The sequence below is a fragment of the Nerophis lumbriciformis genome, linkage group LG11, assembly GCF_033978685.3.
Source record: "Nerophis lumbriciformis linkage group LG11, RoL_Nlum_v2.1, whole genome shotgun sequence".
NCBI classification, from domain to species: Eukaryota; Metazoa; Chordata; class Actinopteri; order Syngnathiformes; family Syngnathidae; genus Nerophis; species Nerophis lumbriciformis.
The window spans coordinates 33,037,898-33,058,728 of NC_084558.2; the positions used below are offsets into that span (position 1 = coordinate 33,037,898).

Consider the following 20,831-nt stretch of genomic DNA (forward strand, 5'->3'; position numbering starts at 1 on the left):
GGGCCAAATGCAGAGGACAAATTTCACCACACCTCGTGTGTGTGTGACAATCATTGGTACTTTAAAAATAAAATAGTGTCAAAGCGCTTTGAGTTCCTTAAAAAAGGTAGAAAAGCGCTATACAAGTACGACCCATTTACCATTTACCATTTAACTTAACTTTAACATAGGTTGGCTTAGTGGTTGTTTTTTCCCCCCAATATATGACTCATTCATCATTACACTGGATAGTATACACCAGATTGTTTTTGTGGGTGTGGGGTGTCCGGTCTTTAGGATGCACCAGTCTCTGTCTCAGGGTGTTGTCTGGTTTGAAATGTACTGGGAAATTGTGTTGGTTAAAAATGCGCAGGCCTGTGGTAACCCCAGCTGGTTGTTTGTGAAGAGTGCATCCAGGAATAACAAGAACAGAGTGGATGAGGAGGAAAAAGGTGACAGACGCAAAAATGTTGTCATTCCATATGTATCAGGTCTATCTGAGAATCTCAGAAGAATTTTTAACCAACACAACATCCTAGTACAGACCTGGGCATTCTGAGGCCCGCGGGCCACATCCGGCCCTTTGTGCGTCCCTGTCCGGCCCGCGTGAGGCCAATCATAAATTACAAAATAAATTTAAAAAAGTATCTATGTCGAGTGTGCAATACAACGGTGCTGCTTTTGTTTTGAAAAGCGTTATTTGTATTACTTCCGTGTGGACGTATGCTAGTGCGCGATTGTGAGTGAATGTGAACAGCGGCAATCACAAATGACAAAATAAATTTAAAAAAACCTTTATGTCGTGCTTGCAATACAACTGTGCTGCTTTTAATTTGAAAAGTGTTATTTATGGGCGTATGTCCGAGTGTAACCTGTGAGTGAAGGTGCACAGCGACAAGTGATGCCCGGTTATCCCCGAGACGCTAAAAAAAGAAAAGTTGATGACGAATGTCGTGTTTTCAACAAGACATGGACTGCCAAGTATTTCTTTACAGAAATTAAAGGTAAAGCTGTGTGCTTAATTTGTGGTACACAGGTTGCTGTGTTTAAAGAATATAGTGTAACGACCTGCTGAAGTTGATGTTGTGTTCTTGAGTTGCGGAAATGAGGAGTGAGGATAGACGTGCGTGTGGAAGGAACGAGATAAGTTGAGCTGTGTTAGTATAGATTGCTCAATAAAAGTTTAAAAAGAGCGTCAGACTTGGTGTGCGCTTCTTCTGGACGCTACAATTGGTGTCAGAAGTAAAACTTTGCGCATACTGCCGCTGCTTGTGTGAGCATACTGCGCTGCTTGTGTGCTAAGCATGCTACGTCATCGGGAGGTACGTGCCACGATGTTTCCTGGCGACTTTGTCAAGATTGAACGGGAGGCGAAGCACATTGAGTGGGGACTTAAGGTGCCGGCAGCGACTGCAGATGTCTGTGTGAATCCCGGACGTGAGGAGCTCGCTGCAAACAGAGAGAGAGAGGGAGGAAGGAGAGAGGCAGCGTCGACAGGTGCAGCGCACGCTGCTTGGCATGGGGGAATTCCGCCCTCAATGAAGACTCCCAGGTTTGATGGCAAGGCGAACTGGGAGGCATTTCATCCCACTGACACCAATTGTAGCGTCCAGAAGAAGTGCACACCAAGTCTGACGCTCTTTTTAAACTTTTATTGAGCAACCTATACTAACACAGCTCAACTTATCTTGTTCCTTCCACACGCACGTCCATCCTCACTCCTCATTTACGCAACAGCAACGCTTCCTCCTTCTTTGCCAATCACCTAACAGGCGTGCTACGTTCACAACAAAGAGGATGCAGGATAAAGTGACAGAAATTGACATTTTTGCATTGTATTATACATCAGTAAGTGTTGTGTAAGAAAGTGTTAAAAATAAAACCATCAAAAGCCATCTACTTTTGTATAAAGATAAGTTAGGTTAAATGAAATTATTATTATTATTATTATTATTGTTTATCTTACGGTATATCAAAAATAATTTGAGCAAAATTTAATTGAAATATTGTCGGGGTGGCCCTCCAGCAGTACTCAGGTTGCTCATGCGGCCCCCGGTAAAAATTAATTGCCCACCCCTGTCCTAGTACATTTCAAACCAGGTAACACCCTAGGAAAGAGACTGGTGCATCCTAAAGACACCCTACACCCACAAAAACAATTTGGTGTATGCTATCCAGTGTAATGATGAGTCATATATTGGGGAAACAAAACAACCAATAAGCTAACATATGGCACAGCATAGACGGACTCAGCTGTCTACTTGCACATCAGGGAGAAACGGCACTCCTTTGAGAACAAAAATGGACAGATTCTGGACAGGGAGGACGAATGGTACAAAAGAGGAGTGAGGGAAGCCATCTATGTCAAGGTTGAAAAACCATCCCTGAATAGAGGAAGTGGTCTGTAACACTACCTGTCTCCCACATATGAAACAGTCCTTTCAACAATTCCTAAAAGACTCTGCAATTTAGCCTCCAACAAATAACAGGAGTTAGAAGCAGTCTGGTCACAGAAGATGACCAGAATGCCATTTGTGCCATTTGTTTACAACTAAATGGAATGCTTCCGAGGGGGATTCCGACTATTTTGGACTGGTCGAAGTCAGTCCACAGCAATCATTCTGCCACACAATACCTCAAAGTTAACGAGGGAAATTTACACTTCAACAACTGTCGTTGGCTTTAACAGTTAGGATTGCTCGTTAGCATTAAAACAGTGTTTTTACTCACTACGATAGAGCGAAAACATCCTTGCCAAGGCACACCCTCTTGTTTTTTGTAGTATAAATATTTGGGGTTTCGGCATCAACTGCTGGACTAGATCTGACCAATCTAAGTCTATGAGCATGATTTGATGAAGCCTCATCGGATGAGCGGCGAAACGTCTTCCAAGACAAACTAAGCAGCCCAGTTGCGATCAATTAAGGAAAGTAAATAAACATTTAAAAAATCTTTCCTACCAGTATGTACTGAGGCTTTTAGTCCGGTGCAGCTAATGTATGTTAAAAATACATTTTTCTTCTCAAATTTGGTGGGTTCGTCATAAATATCAGTGCGCTGTATAGAGCAGAAATTACGGATTTTTTTTTATATGCGGTATTCGCTGGATAAAGTTTAGAAACCCTTCGCCACATCATGCTTCAAATGTTGCAGTAGAGTACAGTGTTTGGCTTTTATATTATTATGTTATGGTGATCACAATAGATTCACCAAGGGCGACTTCCGTTTACATGCTGATAGAGTTTGTTTTTACATGCCTGTTTTTCAAGTCAAGTGGAGCGTAAAACTGTTGATGCACTTTGAGTTTGAGTTTGAGTTTATTTCGAACATGCAAGCATACAACATGATACATCACAATCTCCAGTTTCTCTTTTCAACATGTTCGAAAAGGAGTAGGAAGAAGCAGAGCTTATTTAATCCTACCCCTTTTCTTTTATAACAGTTGCTAAAACTTTTGTTCACTTCCTGTTCTCAATTTATTCACAATAAACTCCATAAGTAATCACAATAAAAATAAGTAAATAAATAATAATTGGTGAAGTAAATTACATTTCATATGTTGAGATAAGTAAGATTATTTTGTGAGTGAAAGAATGAGAGAATGGATGAGTTAAAAAAATTCAGAATGTTTATCATGGTTCTTCTTTGTACTTTGTAAACACTTTAAGTTTGAAGAGTTTCTTGAAGTGGATCATATTAGTACATTGTTTGATTGCTTTGCTTAATCCATTCCATAATTTAATTCCACATACAGATATACTGAAGGTCTTAAGTGTTGTACATGCATGCAAATGTTTTAAATTACATTTCTCTCTAAGATTATATTTCTCCTCTTTTTTTGAGAAGAATTGTTGTATATTCTTGGGTAGCAGGTTATAGTTTGCTTTGTGTATAATTTTAGCTGTTTGCAAATTCACTATGTCGTAGAATTTCAGTATCTTTGATTCAATAAATAAAGGATTTGTGTGTTCTCTATATCCAACATTATGTATTATTCTAACTGATCTTTTTTGTAACACCGTTAATGAATGAAGTGTACTTTTGTAATTATTTCCCCATATTTCTACACAGTAACTCAGATATGGTAACACTAGTGAGCAGTAGAGAATATGAAGTGATTTTTTGTCTAGAACATGTTTTGCTTTATTCATTATTGACGTGTTTCTTGCTACTTTATGTTGTATATTTTTTACGTGAGATTTCCAGTTCAATTTATCATCAATCATTATACCTAGAAATTTGGTTTCATTTACTCTTTCAATTTCTATTCCGTCTATTTGTATTTGTGTTTGACTTTCTCTTCTACTGTTACCAAATAGCATTATTTTAGTTTTACTGAGACTCAACGATAGTCTGTTTTTGTCAAACCATCTTTTTAATTTGTTAATTTCTTCTGTTATTATTTGTAGTATCTTCTGTGTGTTCTCTCCTGAACAAAACGCTGTTGTATCATCCGCGAATAATACTAACTTTAAATCTTTTGTAACTTTACAATGTCATTTATATATAGATTGAATAATTTAGGTCCTAGTATTGATCCCTGAGGTACACCACAGGATATATTTAGCGTTGTAGAGGTGTGTTTGCCTAGCTTCACGTATTGTTTCCTGTTCATTAGATAACTTCTTATCCAGTTTAAGACTAACCCTCTGATGCCATATCGTTCTAGTTTTTTGATTAAAATATTGTGATTAATTGTGTCAAATGCTTTAGTTAGATCCATAAAAACTGCTGCCGCACATTTTTTATTATCTATAGCATCGGTAATTTCTTCTGTAATTTCAATTAAAGCCATCGAAGTTGAAACATTAGCTCTGTATCCATATTGATTTTCTTCGAGTATTCTATTTTTATTTATGAAACTCTCTAATCTGTTATTGAACAGTTTTTCAATGATTTTAGAAAATTGTGGAAGTAAGGAAACAGGTCTATAGTTTGTAAATTGATGTTTGTCGCCAGTCTTGTAAATTGGTGCAACATTAGCTATTTTCATTTTGTTTGGAAATTTACCTGTTTGAAATGATAGGTTACTAATATACATTAATGGTCCTGAGATCTCTTCAAAAACCTTTTTTATCGTTTCCATATCAATTTCGTTACAATCAGTTGAAGTCTTAGATTTACATTTTTTCACGATTGTAACTATTTCCTCCTGTGTCACATTACTGAGGAACATGGAGTTGGGATTTCGCTCTATGGTATCATTATAGTCCTCAATTGAAACTGGGTCTGGAATCCTTTCTTCCAATTTTGGTCCAATATTCACAAAATAATTATTGAAGTTTTCAACTACTTCCTTTATGTTGTCATTTTTTTTATTTCCGTCTAAGAAGTATTGAGGGTAGTCCCTCTTAGTGCCATTTTTAATAATGCTATTGAGGATGCCCCATGTTGCTCTCATATTAGTTTTGTTCCTGTCCAATAATTCACTGTAATATTATTTTCTACATAATCGTAATATGTATGTTAACTTGTTTTTATACTTTTTGTACTTAATTTCTGCCTCTGTAGTTCTTTGTGCTATAAATTTCCTATATAGTGTATTCTTCTTCTTACAAGCATTTTTTAATCCTTTTGTCATCCATGGTTGATTATTCTTTCTCTGCTTATTACTGAGTTGTATCCATGGACAATGTTTGTCATAAAGTATTATGAACTTGTTTAAGAAATGTTCATATGCTTCATCAACCTCGTTTTCATTGTACACATTGTCCCAATCTTGCTTTTGTAGCTCAATTTTGAAAGCAATCATCCTCTTCTCTGTGCACAGTCTTCGAAATGTCCTTTTGTCTTCCATGTTCTTCTTGTAGTTTCCATCATATATTATAAAAACTGGCAGATGATCACTAACATCGGTTATAAGTAGACCACTTGTAGTGTTATTATCAAAATCATTGGTAAAAATATTATCAATAAGCGTGGCACAGTGTCCTGTAATTCTGCTTGGCTTTGTGATTTTAGGATATAAACTGATGCTGTACATTGTATCAATGAAGTCATCAATAGACTTTTGCTTGTTAGGGTTCAATAAGTCAATATTAAAGTCACCACATAAGAAAATTATTCTTTGCCCATTGTCCATGTAAGTAGCCTTGATCCATCCTTCAAATGTTTCTATACTTGACTTAGGTGATCTATATATACAACTGATGAATATGTTTTTGCTTTTTTCCTGACATATTTCAATTGTTATACATTCTAAGATATTATCTATAGCAAATGACATGTTTTTTACCACTTTGTAGTTCAGGTTCTTCATCACGTACACAGCTACTCCTCCTCCATTTTTGTTGATTCTGTTGATGTAGTTTAGTTCATATCCTTCCAGATCAAAATCTATTCCTTTTTTATCGTCAATCCATGTTTCCGTGACAGCAATCACTTTGAAGGGTTCGTTATCTTCGACTCCTATCTCATCAATAACACATCTCCACAATGGTGAGCCTTTAACGTGTGTGATCTGCTTATTCATTGTAATCATCTTTTTTTCTCTATCTTTGTTGTTGCTATTATTGTTGTTTTTATCCAATCTGATTTTATTGTTTTGATTTTGTACAGTGTCCTTGAGTGCCCAAAAAGGCGCTTAATACGGTAAATAAAATGTATTATTATTATCTCCAATGACAACAGAGGGAACAACATGGACTTGTGGCCCTAACGACACGGCTGATGTCAGCGCCATCTTGGCAGAACAACCTACACCATTGATTTTTGCACATAAAAGCCAATTTCTAGCTGGCAGGAATTACACAGGATGTGATAAAGTATTTGCTACGTTGTGGGCGTGCTGGAAGCCTCGACGACAGTCAGAGCAATGATGCTTAGAGGATCCATATACAGAGGTTGAACTTTTTTCACAGTTTGTCCGAACAAGTGACTTTATATTCGAGAAGTGATGCAGGAAAACATGATATACGTTGACACTGTTTTGCTTCAGCAGAAATATAGCTTTCCTATGAGGACCATTATGTCCCTTCTCATCTAAAAAAAATACTACAAAAAGTGTGCGTTAGCAAATCTTTCCTGTCCCTCTCAGTGCTCACCTTTCTTTGGAAGACCAGTCCAAATTCCCGAAGGTGCTGCAGAAATGTGAGTAATGACTCACTCATACCCTCCACTGAGTAATCCTGAGGCCAACAAAAACACATCCACAAGAACAACAAAAAAGCAAACCCAGACAAAAGGCTAAATATATTTTTGCAAACACACAAAAAGATGAAAGGTAAATTATAATGTACTTACTCTGCCCAATGTAGAGAAGCTGAGTTGAAACAAAAATGACAATATCTCCACCAGGTCCATCTTTCTGAACTGCAACAAAAAACAATACACAAATCATATATTTAAGTATGTTTGTATTACACTCTCTATAAAACAGTTTTATTCAAGGCGCTGTATTATCATGGGAGCCACAGCACACAGTTGGCATGCATTGGCATGCCCATTAGTGCTCATTCCCTCCAAAAATAGGCAGTTTTTTTCAGAAAACCCATCACATTAACCCAAAGCCTGTATTAATGTTTAAATATGTGAAGGTCAATATTTTACGTAACCAGCAAACATATATATGTATATATGTACATATATACATATATATGTACATAAATACACATATATATGTACATATATACATATATATGTACATATATATGTACATGTATATATATATATATATATATATATATGTGCATGTATATATATATATACATATATATGTACAAATATATATATATATATATATATATATATATATATGTGCATGTATATATATATACATATATATGTACATATAAATATATATACACATATATATATATATACATATATATATACATATATACACATATACATATATATATATATACATAAACATATATATATAAACATATATATATATATACATATATATATATATACATATATACACATATACATATATATATATATATACATAAACATATATATATATATATAAACATATATATATATACATATATATATACATATATACACATATACATATATATATATACATAAACATATATTTATAAACATATATATATATATACATATATATATACATATATACACATATATATATATATATATACATAAACATATATATATATATATATATATATATATATATATATATAAACATATATATATATATATATATATATATATATACATATATATATATACAGTATATATGTATGTATATATATATATATATATATATATATATATATATATATATATATATATATATATATATATATATATATATATATATCAGTGACGTGCAGTCAATGGAGGCAGGTGAGGCGGGGCCTCACGTGCCATCATGGAAAGAAAAAAAATGTAAAAAGAAAAAAAAAAAATTTAAATTGTTATATGTATCCAGTGATTATACTATAAAGTTATTTTCCATTTAACTTCACCAGTTTTAGATTGTTTTTATTCAAAATCGCTAAATTTTCACATTTGAAGAGACGGTGCGGTGAACAGCAGCCAGTTGAGGCACGTCACTGCGTTGTGCCTCACCATGGATTGCGGACTCGGCTAACTGCTGGCCTGCTGTGCAGTGAGATCGTATTGCTATATGAACTATATTATACATTTCCATAGTTTAGTTAGCTGAGGTATATAATGTACCGTGTATTTTGTCAACAACTGTATGTGTGTAACGTATTTCTTGTGCTGAGCGATCATAAAACGGCTGCAAAAGACGCACTGTGTGAGGCTCGCAGTAATCCCGCCTCCTGCACCCCCGCCGTAGAATGCACCCCCTGACGGGAGTGTTGTATCAACTAAAGCCCACACTTAAACTTTCCACGTGCAAGATTGAATCTATTTAAAAAAGTTATTTCATAAGAAGCCAAAAAGTGCAAAAACAATAATGTTCGTGTTGGAGGAGTTGTGAATGACTGCAGGGTCACAACATTAGGTACACCTTCAGACTGCAGGTGTACCTAATTCACAACTCCTCCAACACGAACATTATTGTTTTTGCACTTTTTGGCTTCTTATTAAATAACTTTTGTAACCTATTTTTATGGGCTTTCCTCTTTGTGATGTTAAGTTCCTGTTATGCGCTGTTATACAGTATATGCCTTGAGCTCTTATTTTGAAGGCGCTAAGAGCGGAAGTGATGACACGTTGGAGTGGAGCGGAGGTTTTTGAAAGAAGTTAAATAAAGTGGTTCTCGTGTAAACTGGAGCCTCCGTGTTTGTTATTTTGTAGTTTCATACAGTATAGGCGACATTTATAAACTCTCGGTTACACTTTTTTAAATAGATTCAATCTTGCACGTGGAAAGTTTAAGTGAGGGCTTTAGTTGATATAACACTCCCATCAGGGGGTGCATTCTACGGCGGGGGTGTATTAATCCAGCACAACAGCGGCGCATGGACTTCCTTTATAAGTAAAGGTAAGACCATAATAACGTTTTTTTTATTAAATGTGCTTTTTTGTGTGCTACAGTTTGTATGTGTAAAGTTAAAGTTAAGTTAAAGTACCAATGATTGTCACACACACACTAGGTGTAATGAAATGTGTCCTCTGCATTTGACCCATCCCCTTGTTCACCCCCTGGGAGGTGAGGGGAGCAGTGGGCAGCAGCGGCACCGCGCCTGGGAATCATTTTTGGTGATTTAACCCCCAATTCCAACCCTTGATGCTGAGTGCCAAGCAGGGAAGAATGCTGGTATGAGCTTTTAAACATAACCCGTTAACTGCTGCCAATCAAATGGTGAATAAGACACTCTTTAGGGTTCATATGTTTGTAAATCTGACTGTGATGAAATCAGTGCCTCACCGGCCATCAACCTCACCGCACGTCACTGATATATATACATATACATATATATATACTGTATATACATATATATGTATATATATATATATATATATATATATATATATATATATATATATATATATATATATGTATATATATATATATACACACACACACACACACACACACATATGTATATACATATTGTATTAACATAATGGATGTATAATTAATAATCAACATACTGTAACTGTAAACATCAGTTTGTGAGGTATTTACATTAATAAACGTCAGTTAACTTTTCAGAAAAATAGCATTTTCCAAACTGATACAAAAATGTCCACTGTGGAAGACACTGCTTCTCATAGAGTAAAAGTTAAAAGACACTAAAGTGAACATTATTGTTTTACACTGGATGTCTACATTGTCACTTTGAAGACACTCAAACTGTAAGTTTTTTTTTTCATATTTTCTTGAAACAGTGGATGTTCCTGCACAATTATTTGCACTTAAAATACCTGTTTGTAGTAATAAATATGATTACAACATTTTAGTATTATATTTGTGTTCAATTTCAGTAAGTGTGTTATCCTAAACATTCCTGACACTTTATTTTACACAGTCACATTTTTTTTTTTTTTTTTTAGACACATACCACAATAATATCGTACCGTGGCTTTAATACTGTGATTATATCGTACCGTGAGGTTTTGATACCGTTACAGCCCTAGTGAGCATGTGTGTTGACTTTTTATGTTAGTTTATTTGCACCATGAGTGGGAAAGGTTGTTTGGATTGGGTCATATATAAAAATGTGTAAAGTTAAAGTGGACTTCATGGTCATTAACCTGAATTACTAGGATAGGATAGGATAGGATAGGATGTATACTTTTATTCATCACACAATAGGAAATTGCGTTGTTGCAATGCAGGTTTTTACATACAGTAACAGATGTAAAGCATAAAGAAAAACAAAAAAATATTAATAAATACTACATATTGCTCACTAATATGTATATATAGAAGATAAAACACAACAAAAAACACTAACATCCGTATTGCACACCACGAAAAAAAACCCATCAGTTATCACGGAAGTACGTTGTAAAGTCGAATGGCTGTGGGTAGAAAGGACCTGCGATAGCGCTCCTTCTTGCACTGTGGATCTAACAGTCTAATGCTGAATGAGCTACTCACCGCCTCCACAGTGTTGTGCATTGGGTGAGAGGGATTGGACATTATTGATGTCAACTCACAATGTCCACAAGATGGCGGCAAAATTTCAGCGATTATACTGTCACAAATTTGGACCATGTCCACACAAAAACGGACACTTAATAAACGCATACTTATCTCTGTGTTTAGGCCTCTTGTCCTCATGCAAACACATACTTTGTCCCTAAAACGCAGACTTTTACAAACGCTGGTCAAGGGGAAAAGTGCCAAATCTCTTCGCTCAGCGTATGCGTGTACACGGCACAAACGGAAACTTGTACTTCTCTGATGACGTCACGGTTGTGCGCAATCATTTCCAAAGCTCAACAACACTGCCTTAAATATTACAAGTTCACAATTATTGACACTTAATTATGTTCCTTCAGAAGAAACCAAACAAAGATTTGATTTGAGATGGGACATGACATCAATAAGGTATTTGGGAGTGAACGTAGTAAAAAAAACAAAGTGAGTTATACAAGGCAAATTGTATATTCCTGCAATCCAAAACTTTAAAGACGATATTGAACGATGGTTTAACTACCCATTAGATTTTATCAATATAATTAATGCTATTAAAATGAATATATTACCAAGGTTGTTGTACCTATTTGAAGCCCTACCAGTGGAAGTCCCCCAGAGTCAGTTTACAGCCTGGGATAAACTTATATTCAGGTTTGTCTAGGGTGGCAAGAAACCTACGGTGAGATTATCAACACTCAAATTACCCAAAAACAAAGGGGGAATATCTCTCCCAAGTTTGAAGGAATATTTTTAACAGCTCAGTTCCGATACCTCTTTTGTTGGAATAATGATAACTATGCAGCAAGATGGAAGGAACTCAAAACACATTTTCCAGGTTTTCAGATTCAATCACTCCGATGCGAAAATTAAATTCCCTCAGTTTTCAAAGACAACGTGAGCACAATAACGTCTAGCATATTAGAATTGTGGTTTACATTTATTAAACACTGTGATTGAAGGTAAGACCAGAAAGTGCTCCGATGGATAGCCTTTGACACCCAATTCAAGCCAGAAGAAGGAGATGTCACATTTAAACAGTGGACAAGGGAAGGTATTAAAGCATTAAGTACTGTCATTGAAAAAAAGGAATTGCAGAGTTTTCAAACACTGAAGGACACATTTGGATTACATAACAGCGATCTGTTTAGATATCTACAAATTAGAGACTATTATTACATGGAAGTAAAAATGCAAAATACATCATCATCATTTCTTTTTATTCCTTTCATGAAAATACATATACAAGCCATATACAGTTGACACTTTCATTGTTTTTTTGTTTCTTATACATTTCCATGATCAGAAAGGAGCAGATGGAAGAATAATATTCTTAAATTTATCTGCCACCTTTTTAACACAAATTATTTAGATTACTTTATAACTGTTCCCTCCACCAACACCCGAACTCCATCATACTTTTAATTTTCGTTTAAGCATTTTCAAAATGACACGTTCCAATCAAAATCAAAAATCAGTTTGATATAATTCCAGTTGTTTCTTTTTGTAACTCCTTTTAAATTCAAAGATATTCTTGCAGCTTTTTAAGTCTTTGTTTAAAGAATTCCATGCTTTCACACCACCAACAGATAAGCCCATCTGCTTCAAATTTGTTCGCACTCTTGGATATTTAATGTCATACGGCCTTCTGTGATTCTCCTCTTCCAACGTGAACACAAATAACTTTTGTAAGTCCTTTGGAAGAACTTTATTTCTAACTTTGAACATCACTAAGAGTATGCAATTCTACAATGTCTTTTAGTTTTAATAATCCTGACCTAATGAAGAGTGGATTTGTGTGGTCTCAATATCCTACTGTAAAAATGATACGAATTGCTCTTTTCTGTTAAAGAAATAATGGCATTATGTTGCTGTGATATGTATTTTCCCATATTCCTGCACAATAATTGAAATAAGGTAGAATAATTGAGCAATATAACATTCTCATTGTATTATACAGGAAACTGTATTTAACCTTGTTCAAAATAAATAAGCTTTTAGACAGCTTGTTTTTCACATGCAATATATGAGCTTTCCCTGTCAACTTTTCATCTAAGATGACCCCAAGAAATCTGATTTTAAAAATCTCAATTTTCACATTGTTTATGGATAAACTAACTTCTATCTTTCTTTTATTACTGAATACCATAAATTTAGTCTTTTCCAAGTTTAAAGATAATTTGTTTACATCAAACCACAATTTTACTTTAACCATTTCCTTTTCAGTATTATCGGCTAAGATTTTCAAGTCATCTCCTGAACAGTATAAAAGTTGTATCGTCTGCGAATAATACGTACTGTAAAATTTTTGAAACCTCACAAATATCATTTATATATAAAATAAAAAGTTTGGGTCCTAAAATCGAACCTTGTGGAATTCCACATTCAATATTCATACATTCTGATCTGTAACCATCAATCTCAACATATTGCTGTCGTTGTTGTAAATAGCTGGTTAACCAGTCCAGTGCAACTCCTCAAACTCCATAAGTATATAATTTAGAAATGAGAATTTGATGATCTATAGTATCGAATGCCTTCTTTAAATCAATGAACACTCCTATTGTGTATTTATTTTGATCAATTGCAGTTGTAATATCTTCAATAATGTTCATGATGGCCAAGCTCGTAGACCTATTTGATCGAAATCCATACTGACTTTCATTTAATAATTTATGTTTGTCAATGAAGCAGTCTAATTTATTAACAAACAGTTTTTCAAACACTTTTGAAAATTGAGATAGGAGAGATACTGGTCTATAATTACCAAATATATGTTTATCTACGGTTTTAAATAAAGGTATGACCTTAGCTGTTTTCATACTGTCTGGGAAAACTCCTACTTTAAAAGAACAATTAATTATATAATGTAATGGTTTAATAATGCAATCAATTGTGTTTTTTATTATTTTCATGTCAATACCCTCATTGTCTGTTGAGGTCTTTTTTTTAGTTTATAAACCACAGATAATATTTCATTTTCAAACACTTCACTAAGAAACATTGACTGCATAACCCTATTTTCCCTTTTCCAGACACCCCTTGATTGATCATTAGCTCTTGGTATTTTGTTTGCTAAGCTAGGTCCTACATTTACAAAGAATTGATTTAATTCATTGACAATGTCATCTTTGTTTTGAATTAACATATTATCTTTTTTTAAATATCTAGGTAGTTCTGTTCGCCTTGTCCTATTCCCTATTGCAGTGATCCTCAACAGGCGGACGATATACGCGATATATCGCGGGTTTGTCTCTGTGCGATATAGAAAATGACTATATCGTGATATTCGAGTATACGTTCTCACACAGTTGCTTTTAGCTGCGGGCATTACACTACACTGTAGGGATCCTCAACAGGCGGACCGCGGTCCATGTCCGGACCCAGCGACATGTCCGTCCGGACCCAGCACAAATTAAAGTAAAAAAAAAAAAAAATAATAATAATATTTTTTTTTATAATTATAATTATTATAAAAATATATAATAATTGCATTTATCTTTGAGTTATTGCTAGCGCAAGTCAACGTTATTTGTTGTTTTTAGTCAAATATCTCCACGTTTCGTTTACACTTCTCCGTGTCTCACTCACTCCGTCTCTCTCTCTCTCTCTCTCTCAGAGAGAGAGAGAGAGAGAGAGACGGAGTGAGAGCGAGAGAACGCCACTCTGATTGGTTGATTCCGGGGTATGGGTTGTCATCTCTATCACAACGACGCGCTGATAGGCTGTTACCACCTGGGTCATACACATGTGCACAGCGCATGGAACCTTTCGCTGCAGGCACACAGTTGTCTCGTATCGCTACTTTGCTAACTGTTCACTCGTCAGTCACTGAATGTGAATCAAATCACAATGGCATGCTCCAAGTTGGCTCAGGCTGGTAAAAGAAAGGTGGACAGGGAAAACCGACGTTTCAAGGAAGAATGGACAGAGCAATATGTTTTCATCCTACCTACTGCAAGTACCAAACCAATGTGTCTAATATGCAACAGTACTGTTGCTCTGGTGAAAAGTGAAAATCTGAAACGTCACTATCTGAAAGAGCACTGCGAATTTGAAGAGACATTTCCTCATGATTCAGAGCTAAGAAAAAAAAGAAATCACGAGGCTGAAAAAGTCATATGAAACATCAAGCAAGATTTTTGTTAAATCTATGACACAACAACAAATAGCAACAGAGTGCTCACTCAGAGTGGCATGGGTTTTGGGTAAACACAAGAAGCCATTCTCTGATGCAGAAATAATTAAAGAATGCTTGACTGAAGTGATGGGTGCCATGTTTGAAGGCAAAGAAAATGAGGAAATGACAGCTAAAATAAATCAAATCCCACTCTCTGATGCCACAGCTACCAGACGTCTTGGCTTCAACCCCAAGAGCCCAATTCTCCCATTGAGCAGCTGTGTTTTACACAATGGGGATGTACTGTACCATAATTATATTTGCACATGAATGAGATCTGTTGAGGTCATTTGTTTACCAGGGATAGGAGGGTTGTGTTTAAAAGTATTTATTTTTTGTTAAAACTGAAAGTTTTATTTAAGTTCTTATTTATTTTTGTTTCAAAGAAAATCTTTCATGTATTTTATTGGATATTTATTTTATTTTTGTTAATTTTAAGAAAATGTTAAACTACTACCTACCTCCTGCTACTATATAAGCTTGACCGATAATAAACGGACCCAGCCTGTTTCAAAAAAACATTTGTGGACCTTCAAGATTTGTACTTGAGGACCCCTGCCCTATTGCTTTATTCAAAATATTCCATGTAGCCTTTATGTTATTTTTATTTTCATGCAACATTCTTTTGTAATATTCCCTTTTTGCTTGTCTCAATATATTGGTCAACTTGTTTTTGTAGTTCTTATAGCGTTTTTCAGCATTCTCTGTTCTTGATTTGATAAACTCCTTATAAAGTCTATTTTTCTTTTTACATGCATTTTTCAAACTGTGTATCATCCAAGGTGCATTATTTTGCCTTTGTTTAGATCTGCATGGAACCTCAGGACAATGCTTGTTATACAGAGTAATATAATGTTTAAGAAAAGAATCATAGGCAGTGTTTATATCGTCTGTGTACACCTCTTTCCACTCTTGTTTTAATAGCTCATTCCTGAAGTTGTTAATATGATTGACACTTCTTTTCCTCTTAAGTATTTGATGATATGTTCTTTTAGGGAATTGATAGTCAAATATTGCAAATATAGGCAGATGATCACTTATGTCATTTATCACTAACCCAGTAGTGATGTGAATCCCTAAAACATTTGTAAAGATATTGTCTATTAAGGTTGCACTAGTTGTGGTTATTCTGCTAGGCTTTGTAATTAATGGGTACAGCCCTTTTTCATATAATATCTCTAAAAAATCTGATGTTTGTTTATGTGAATCTACCTTCAGAAGATCAATATTATAATCTCCACAAATTACAATAGTCCTATTTTTATTCAGACCATTAATCATTTCCTCTAATTTATCCATGAAGGTTTCCACTTTTGATCCTGGTTTTCTATATACACATGCAACAACAATGTTTCTGTTTTGTTCTAATTCTATCTCAACAGCTACACACTCCATTAAATCATTTATGGCCATTGTCATACGTTTAACTGGTCTGCATTTGAGTTCACTATATACAGTTAGGTCCATAAATATTTGGACATTGACACAATTTTCAGTATTCCAGCTCTGTACAACACCACAATGGATTTGAAATGAAACAATAAAGATGTGCTTTAAGTGCAGACTTTGAGCTTTAATTTGAGGGTATTTACATCCAAATCAGGTGAACGGTGTAGGAATTACAACACATTTTATAAGTGCCTTCCACTTTTTAAGGGACCAAAAGTAATTGGACAAACTAATATAATCATAAATAAAATTGTCATTTTTTAATACTTTGTTGCAAATCCTTTGCAGTCAATGACAGCCTGAAGTGTGGAACCCATAGACATCACCAGACGCAGGGTTTGGTCCCTGGTGATGCTTTGCCGGGCCTCTGCTGCAGCTGTCTTCACTTCCTGCTTGTTCTTTGGGCATTTTCCCTTCAGTTTTGTCTTCAGCAAGGGAAATTCATGCTCAATCGGATTCAGGTCAGGTGATTGACTTGGCCATTGCAGGATATTCCACTTCTTTGCCTTAAAAAACTATTTGGTTGCTTTCGCAGTATGCTTGGGGTTGCTTGCTTGGGGTCCATCTGCATTGTGAAGCGCCGTCCAATGAGTTTTGAAGCATTTGGCTGAATATGAGCAGATAATATTGCCCCAAACACTTCAGAATTCATTCTGCTGCTACTGTCAGCTGTCACATCATCAATAAATATAAGAGATCCAGTTCCACTGGCAGCCATGCATGCCACTACCACCACCGTGCTTCACTGATGAGGTGGTATGCTTTGGATCTTGAACAGTTCCTTCCCTCCTCCATACTCTTCTCTTTCCATCATTCTGCTACAAGTTGATCTTGGTCTCATCTGTCCATAAGATGTTGTTCCAGAACTGCACAGGCTCTTTTAGATGTTTCTTGGCAAACTCTAATCTGGCCTTCCTGTTTTTGAGGTTCACCGATGGTTTACACCTTGTGATGAACCCTCTGTATTTCCTCTGGAGAAGTCGTCTCTTAATTGTTGACTTGGACACAGACATACCTACCTCCTGGAGACTTTTCTTCATCTGGCCAACTGTTGTGAAGGGCTTTTTCTTGACAAGGGAAAGGATTTTTCTGTCATCCACCACACTTGTTTTCCGTGGTCTTCCAGGTCTTTTGGTGTTGCTGAGCTCAGCAGTGTGTTCTCTATTTTTTAAGAATGTACCAAACAGTTGATTTGGCCTCATCTAATGTTTTTGCTATCTATCTGATGGCTTTGTTTTGATTTTTCAGCCTAATGATGGCTTGCTTCACTGATAGTGACAGCTCTTTGGACTTCATATTAAGAGATGACCTCCCCAGATTCCAAATGAATATACCACACTTGAAATGCCATCTAGGCCTTTTATCTGCTCTTTGTAAATGAAATAAATGGAAAAAAAAACCAAGGGAATAACACAAACGTGGCCATGGAACAGCTGAGTAGCCAATTGTCCAATTACTTTTGGTCCCTTAAAAAGTGGAAGGCACATATAAAATGTGTTGTAATTCCTACACCGTTCACCTGATTTGGATGTAAATACCCTCAAATTAAAGCTCAAAGACTGCACTTAAAGCAGATCTTGATTGTTTCATTTCAAATCCATTGTGGTGTTGTACAGAGCTGGAATACTGAACATTGTGTCAATGTCCAAATATTTATGGACCTGACTGTATATAGAGGGCCACCCCTCCTCCAGTCCTATTGTCTCTGCTAGTGACATACAGATCATAGTCCTTTAATTTCAGATCAACCTCCTTGCCTTTCTTTATCCATGTTTCAGATAAAGCAATTACATTAAATCTACCTTTAAGTGACTCCAAAACATTTTTGATTTTAGAAAAGTGTTTTGGTAAACTTCTACAATTAAAATGAATCAAAGAAAATGTATTTTCTATGCCTACGTCATCAAGTTGCTCCTCAGTATAATATTGGCAAGAATCCTTGATATGCTTGAATATATGAGTCTCTAGATCCACTTCATTCTCAAAATCAAATGTGCCACTTTCTGTATAATCAACACTTGAAAGGGCTTCAGTCTTGAAAGAAAGAGTCATGAGTTCCTTACAGGAGATCCAATAATCAGGCAAAAAAGAAAAAAAGAAAAAAGAAAAATGCACTCACTATTTTCATTTGTACTGATCCAGGTCTTTCAATGTTCTCATCACAATCACTTTGGCTTGTTCTGGTGGTCCGTTTGTCCGGATGAAAACTTTTCCATTCCTGGTCCAGGTCGATTGGATTTTATTTTGCTTTTTGAGGATCCGGCCTGTCCAAGCAATTTCAGCATTTTTCTTTGTCAGGTGTTCATTTAGATAAAATCCTGTGCCTTTAAGTTTTTTAGCTGCCTTCAGAATTTCCACCTTGTGCTTTCTATTTGCAAACTTGATGATGACTTTAGGCTTGTTTTTTTTGTCCTTACTTGGAAGAATGTGACATGCTGATATATGCTGACTCTCCAGAGGAATATGTTTACTCTTCATGAAGCGTACCACTTGTTGCTCCAAGGTGTCAAGCTCCTCAGATGGTGCATCCTCACCATGCTGGTCATCAGGTGGGCCAGCAACCCGGGCATAACTCCGATCCCTGGTCTTCCAAGTCATCCACCCTTTGTTCTAGGAGCTCAATCCGTTCATTCTTGTGTTGGATGATAGCCTTTAGCTGCCTGATCTCCTCCATGAGGCCTGTCAGTTTCCTCTGTTGTTCCACCACTTCACTGATTTCCCTTGACATAAAGTTTAGGGAATCTTTAATTCCCGCCATTTCAGCTGCTAACTTTGCGTTGGTAGTCATTGTTCGTTGAGCAATCTTGACTCTTGTTGGATGTCAGTGCATTTAGATGATTTCAGGGGATTTCATTAGGCCTTTCAGCAGAGAAAAACAGTTGCACAACAAATGTTGTGATTGATGTGATATGTGAGTGCATATAAACCAAACTAAGTGTACTAAAGTTATCTCCAGGTTTTATGAGAGTCTTTTGGAATGTAAAGGTGATTCAACATTGTATTTAAAGTCAAAATGGGAAGGTGAACTAGAGGTGGATACTACATCTGAGGAATTGTGTAACCCAGTTTACTTCCACTATCTCACAACAATGGAGGGTTTGTAATTGGAAACATTTGGTTCGTTTTCTTATTACACCTAAGATTCAAAGTAAAATATTATTAACATCTCAGTCATGTTGGAGACAATGTAACTGTATAAATTCACATCATACTCATAATTTGTGGAGCTGTACAAAGCTAAAATCATATTGGGAAGAAGTACACTCAGTTTTGTGTAAAGTGCTGGAATATGAAATTCCAATGATGTGTATCACTATGTATATGGGACACAGTGTCAGTTGTACGGACAGAAGATCGTTATTTGGTTAAGGTACTTTTAACAGCCTGTAGGAAAGCCATCACACGATCCTGGTACAAACTTGAAAAACTATGGCTGGACATTATGAAAGAAATATGGACAATGGAGAAAATTACTCATATAAATCTAAGGGAAGACCTGTTCAAGAAAAGATGGTTGAAGTGGATAATTTATTTAGAAAAACATTCATGATTATTATTTTTGGTAAAGAAACACATTTTGAGATGATAAGTAACCTACTGGAAAAATATGTATGTTCCCACAAGCATGTTTTGTTATGTTTATCAATGATTATTATGGCTATGTTTTTTTATTTACCTTTAAAATAAACAAACAATAAAAACATTTTTTTAAATTATTTATTTATAGGTAGGATGTAGGTATTGTACTTTTTTTAGGTTTTTTTTTAGTTTGGATACCTGTATATTTGTTTTCGGTCAAGTCTATGTAAATTTGTTCCATTAAAACCCCAATAAATATTAAGTAAAAAAACAACAACAATGCCTTGCAAGCTTTAAACACACTAAAAGAGGACTTACTGTATGTTTGACCGTAAACATGCAGCTATTTTCGCTCTACATTGATTTTTTTTAAAATGACATCAAAATAAGCTTTGCGACAGTCCATCTAGCGCCAATGACAGTCAGCTGTTTTGGAAAAGATTGCTGATAAAACAACTTTGACAAGCAAGACTTTTTTGCTTTGTGCCCTAAGAGAGGTGATGAAGTTAACTTGCGTGGGTTGGTCGTGCGCACGCATACAAAGCGCCTGAGCGACGAAAACAAACATAATGGAGCTTCCTCCTTGTTAGCGTGTACTGGTGTTAA

At 35.5% G+C, this 20,831-nt stretch overlaps 1 protein-coding gene across 2 annotated transcripts in view; it reads right to left on the reverse strand.

The window, feature by feature from the left end:
• gtf2h4 (general transcription factor IIH, polypeptide 4) overlaps positions 1-20,831 on the reverse strand; it is a 72,473-nt gene that overhangs the window by 19,167 nt on the left and 32,475 nt on the right. For both annotated transcript variants that reach the window (XM_061966772.2, XM_061966771.2), the window contains exons 7-8: positions 7,222-7,290; positions 7,023-7,106 (exon numbers count right to left, since the gene is read on the reverse strand). In XM_061966772.2, coding sequence (XP_061822756.1) covers positions 7,023-7,106; positions 7,222-7,290 — 153 coding nt within the window. The remainder of the gene's footprint in view (positions 1-7,022; positions 7,107-7,221; positions 7,291-20,831) is intronic.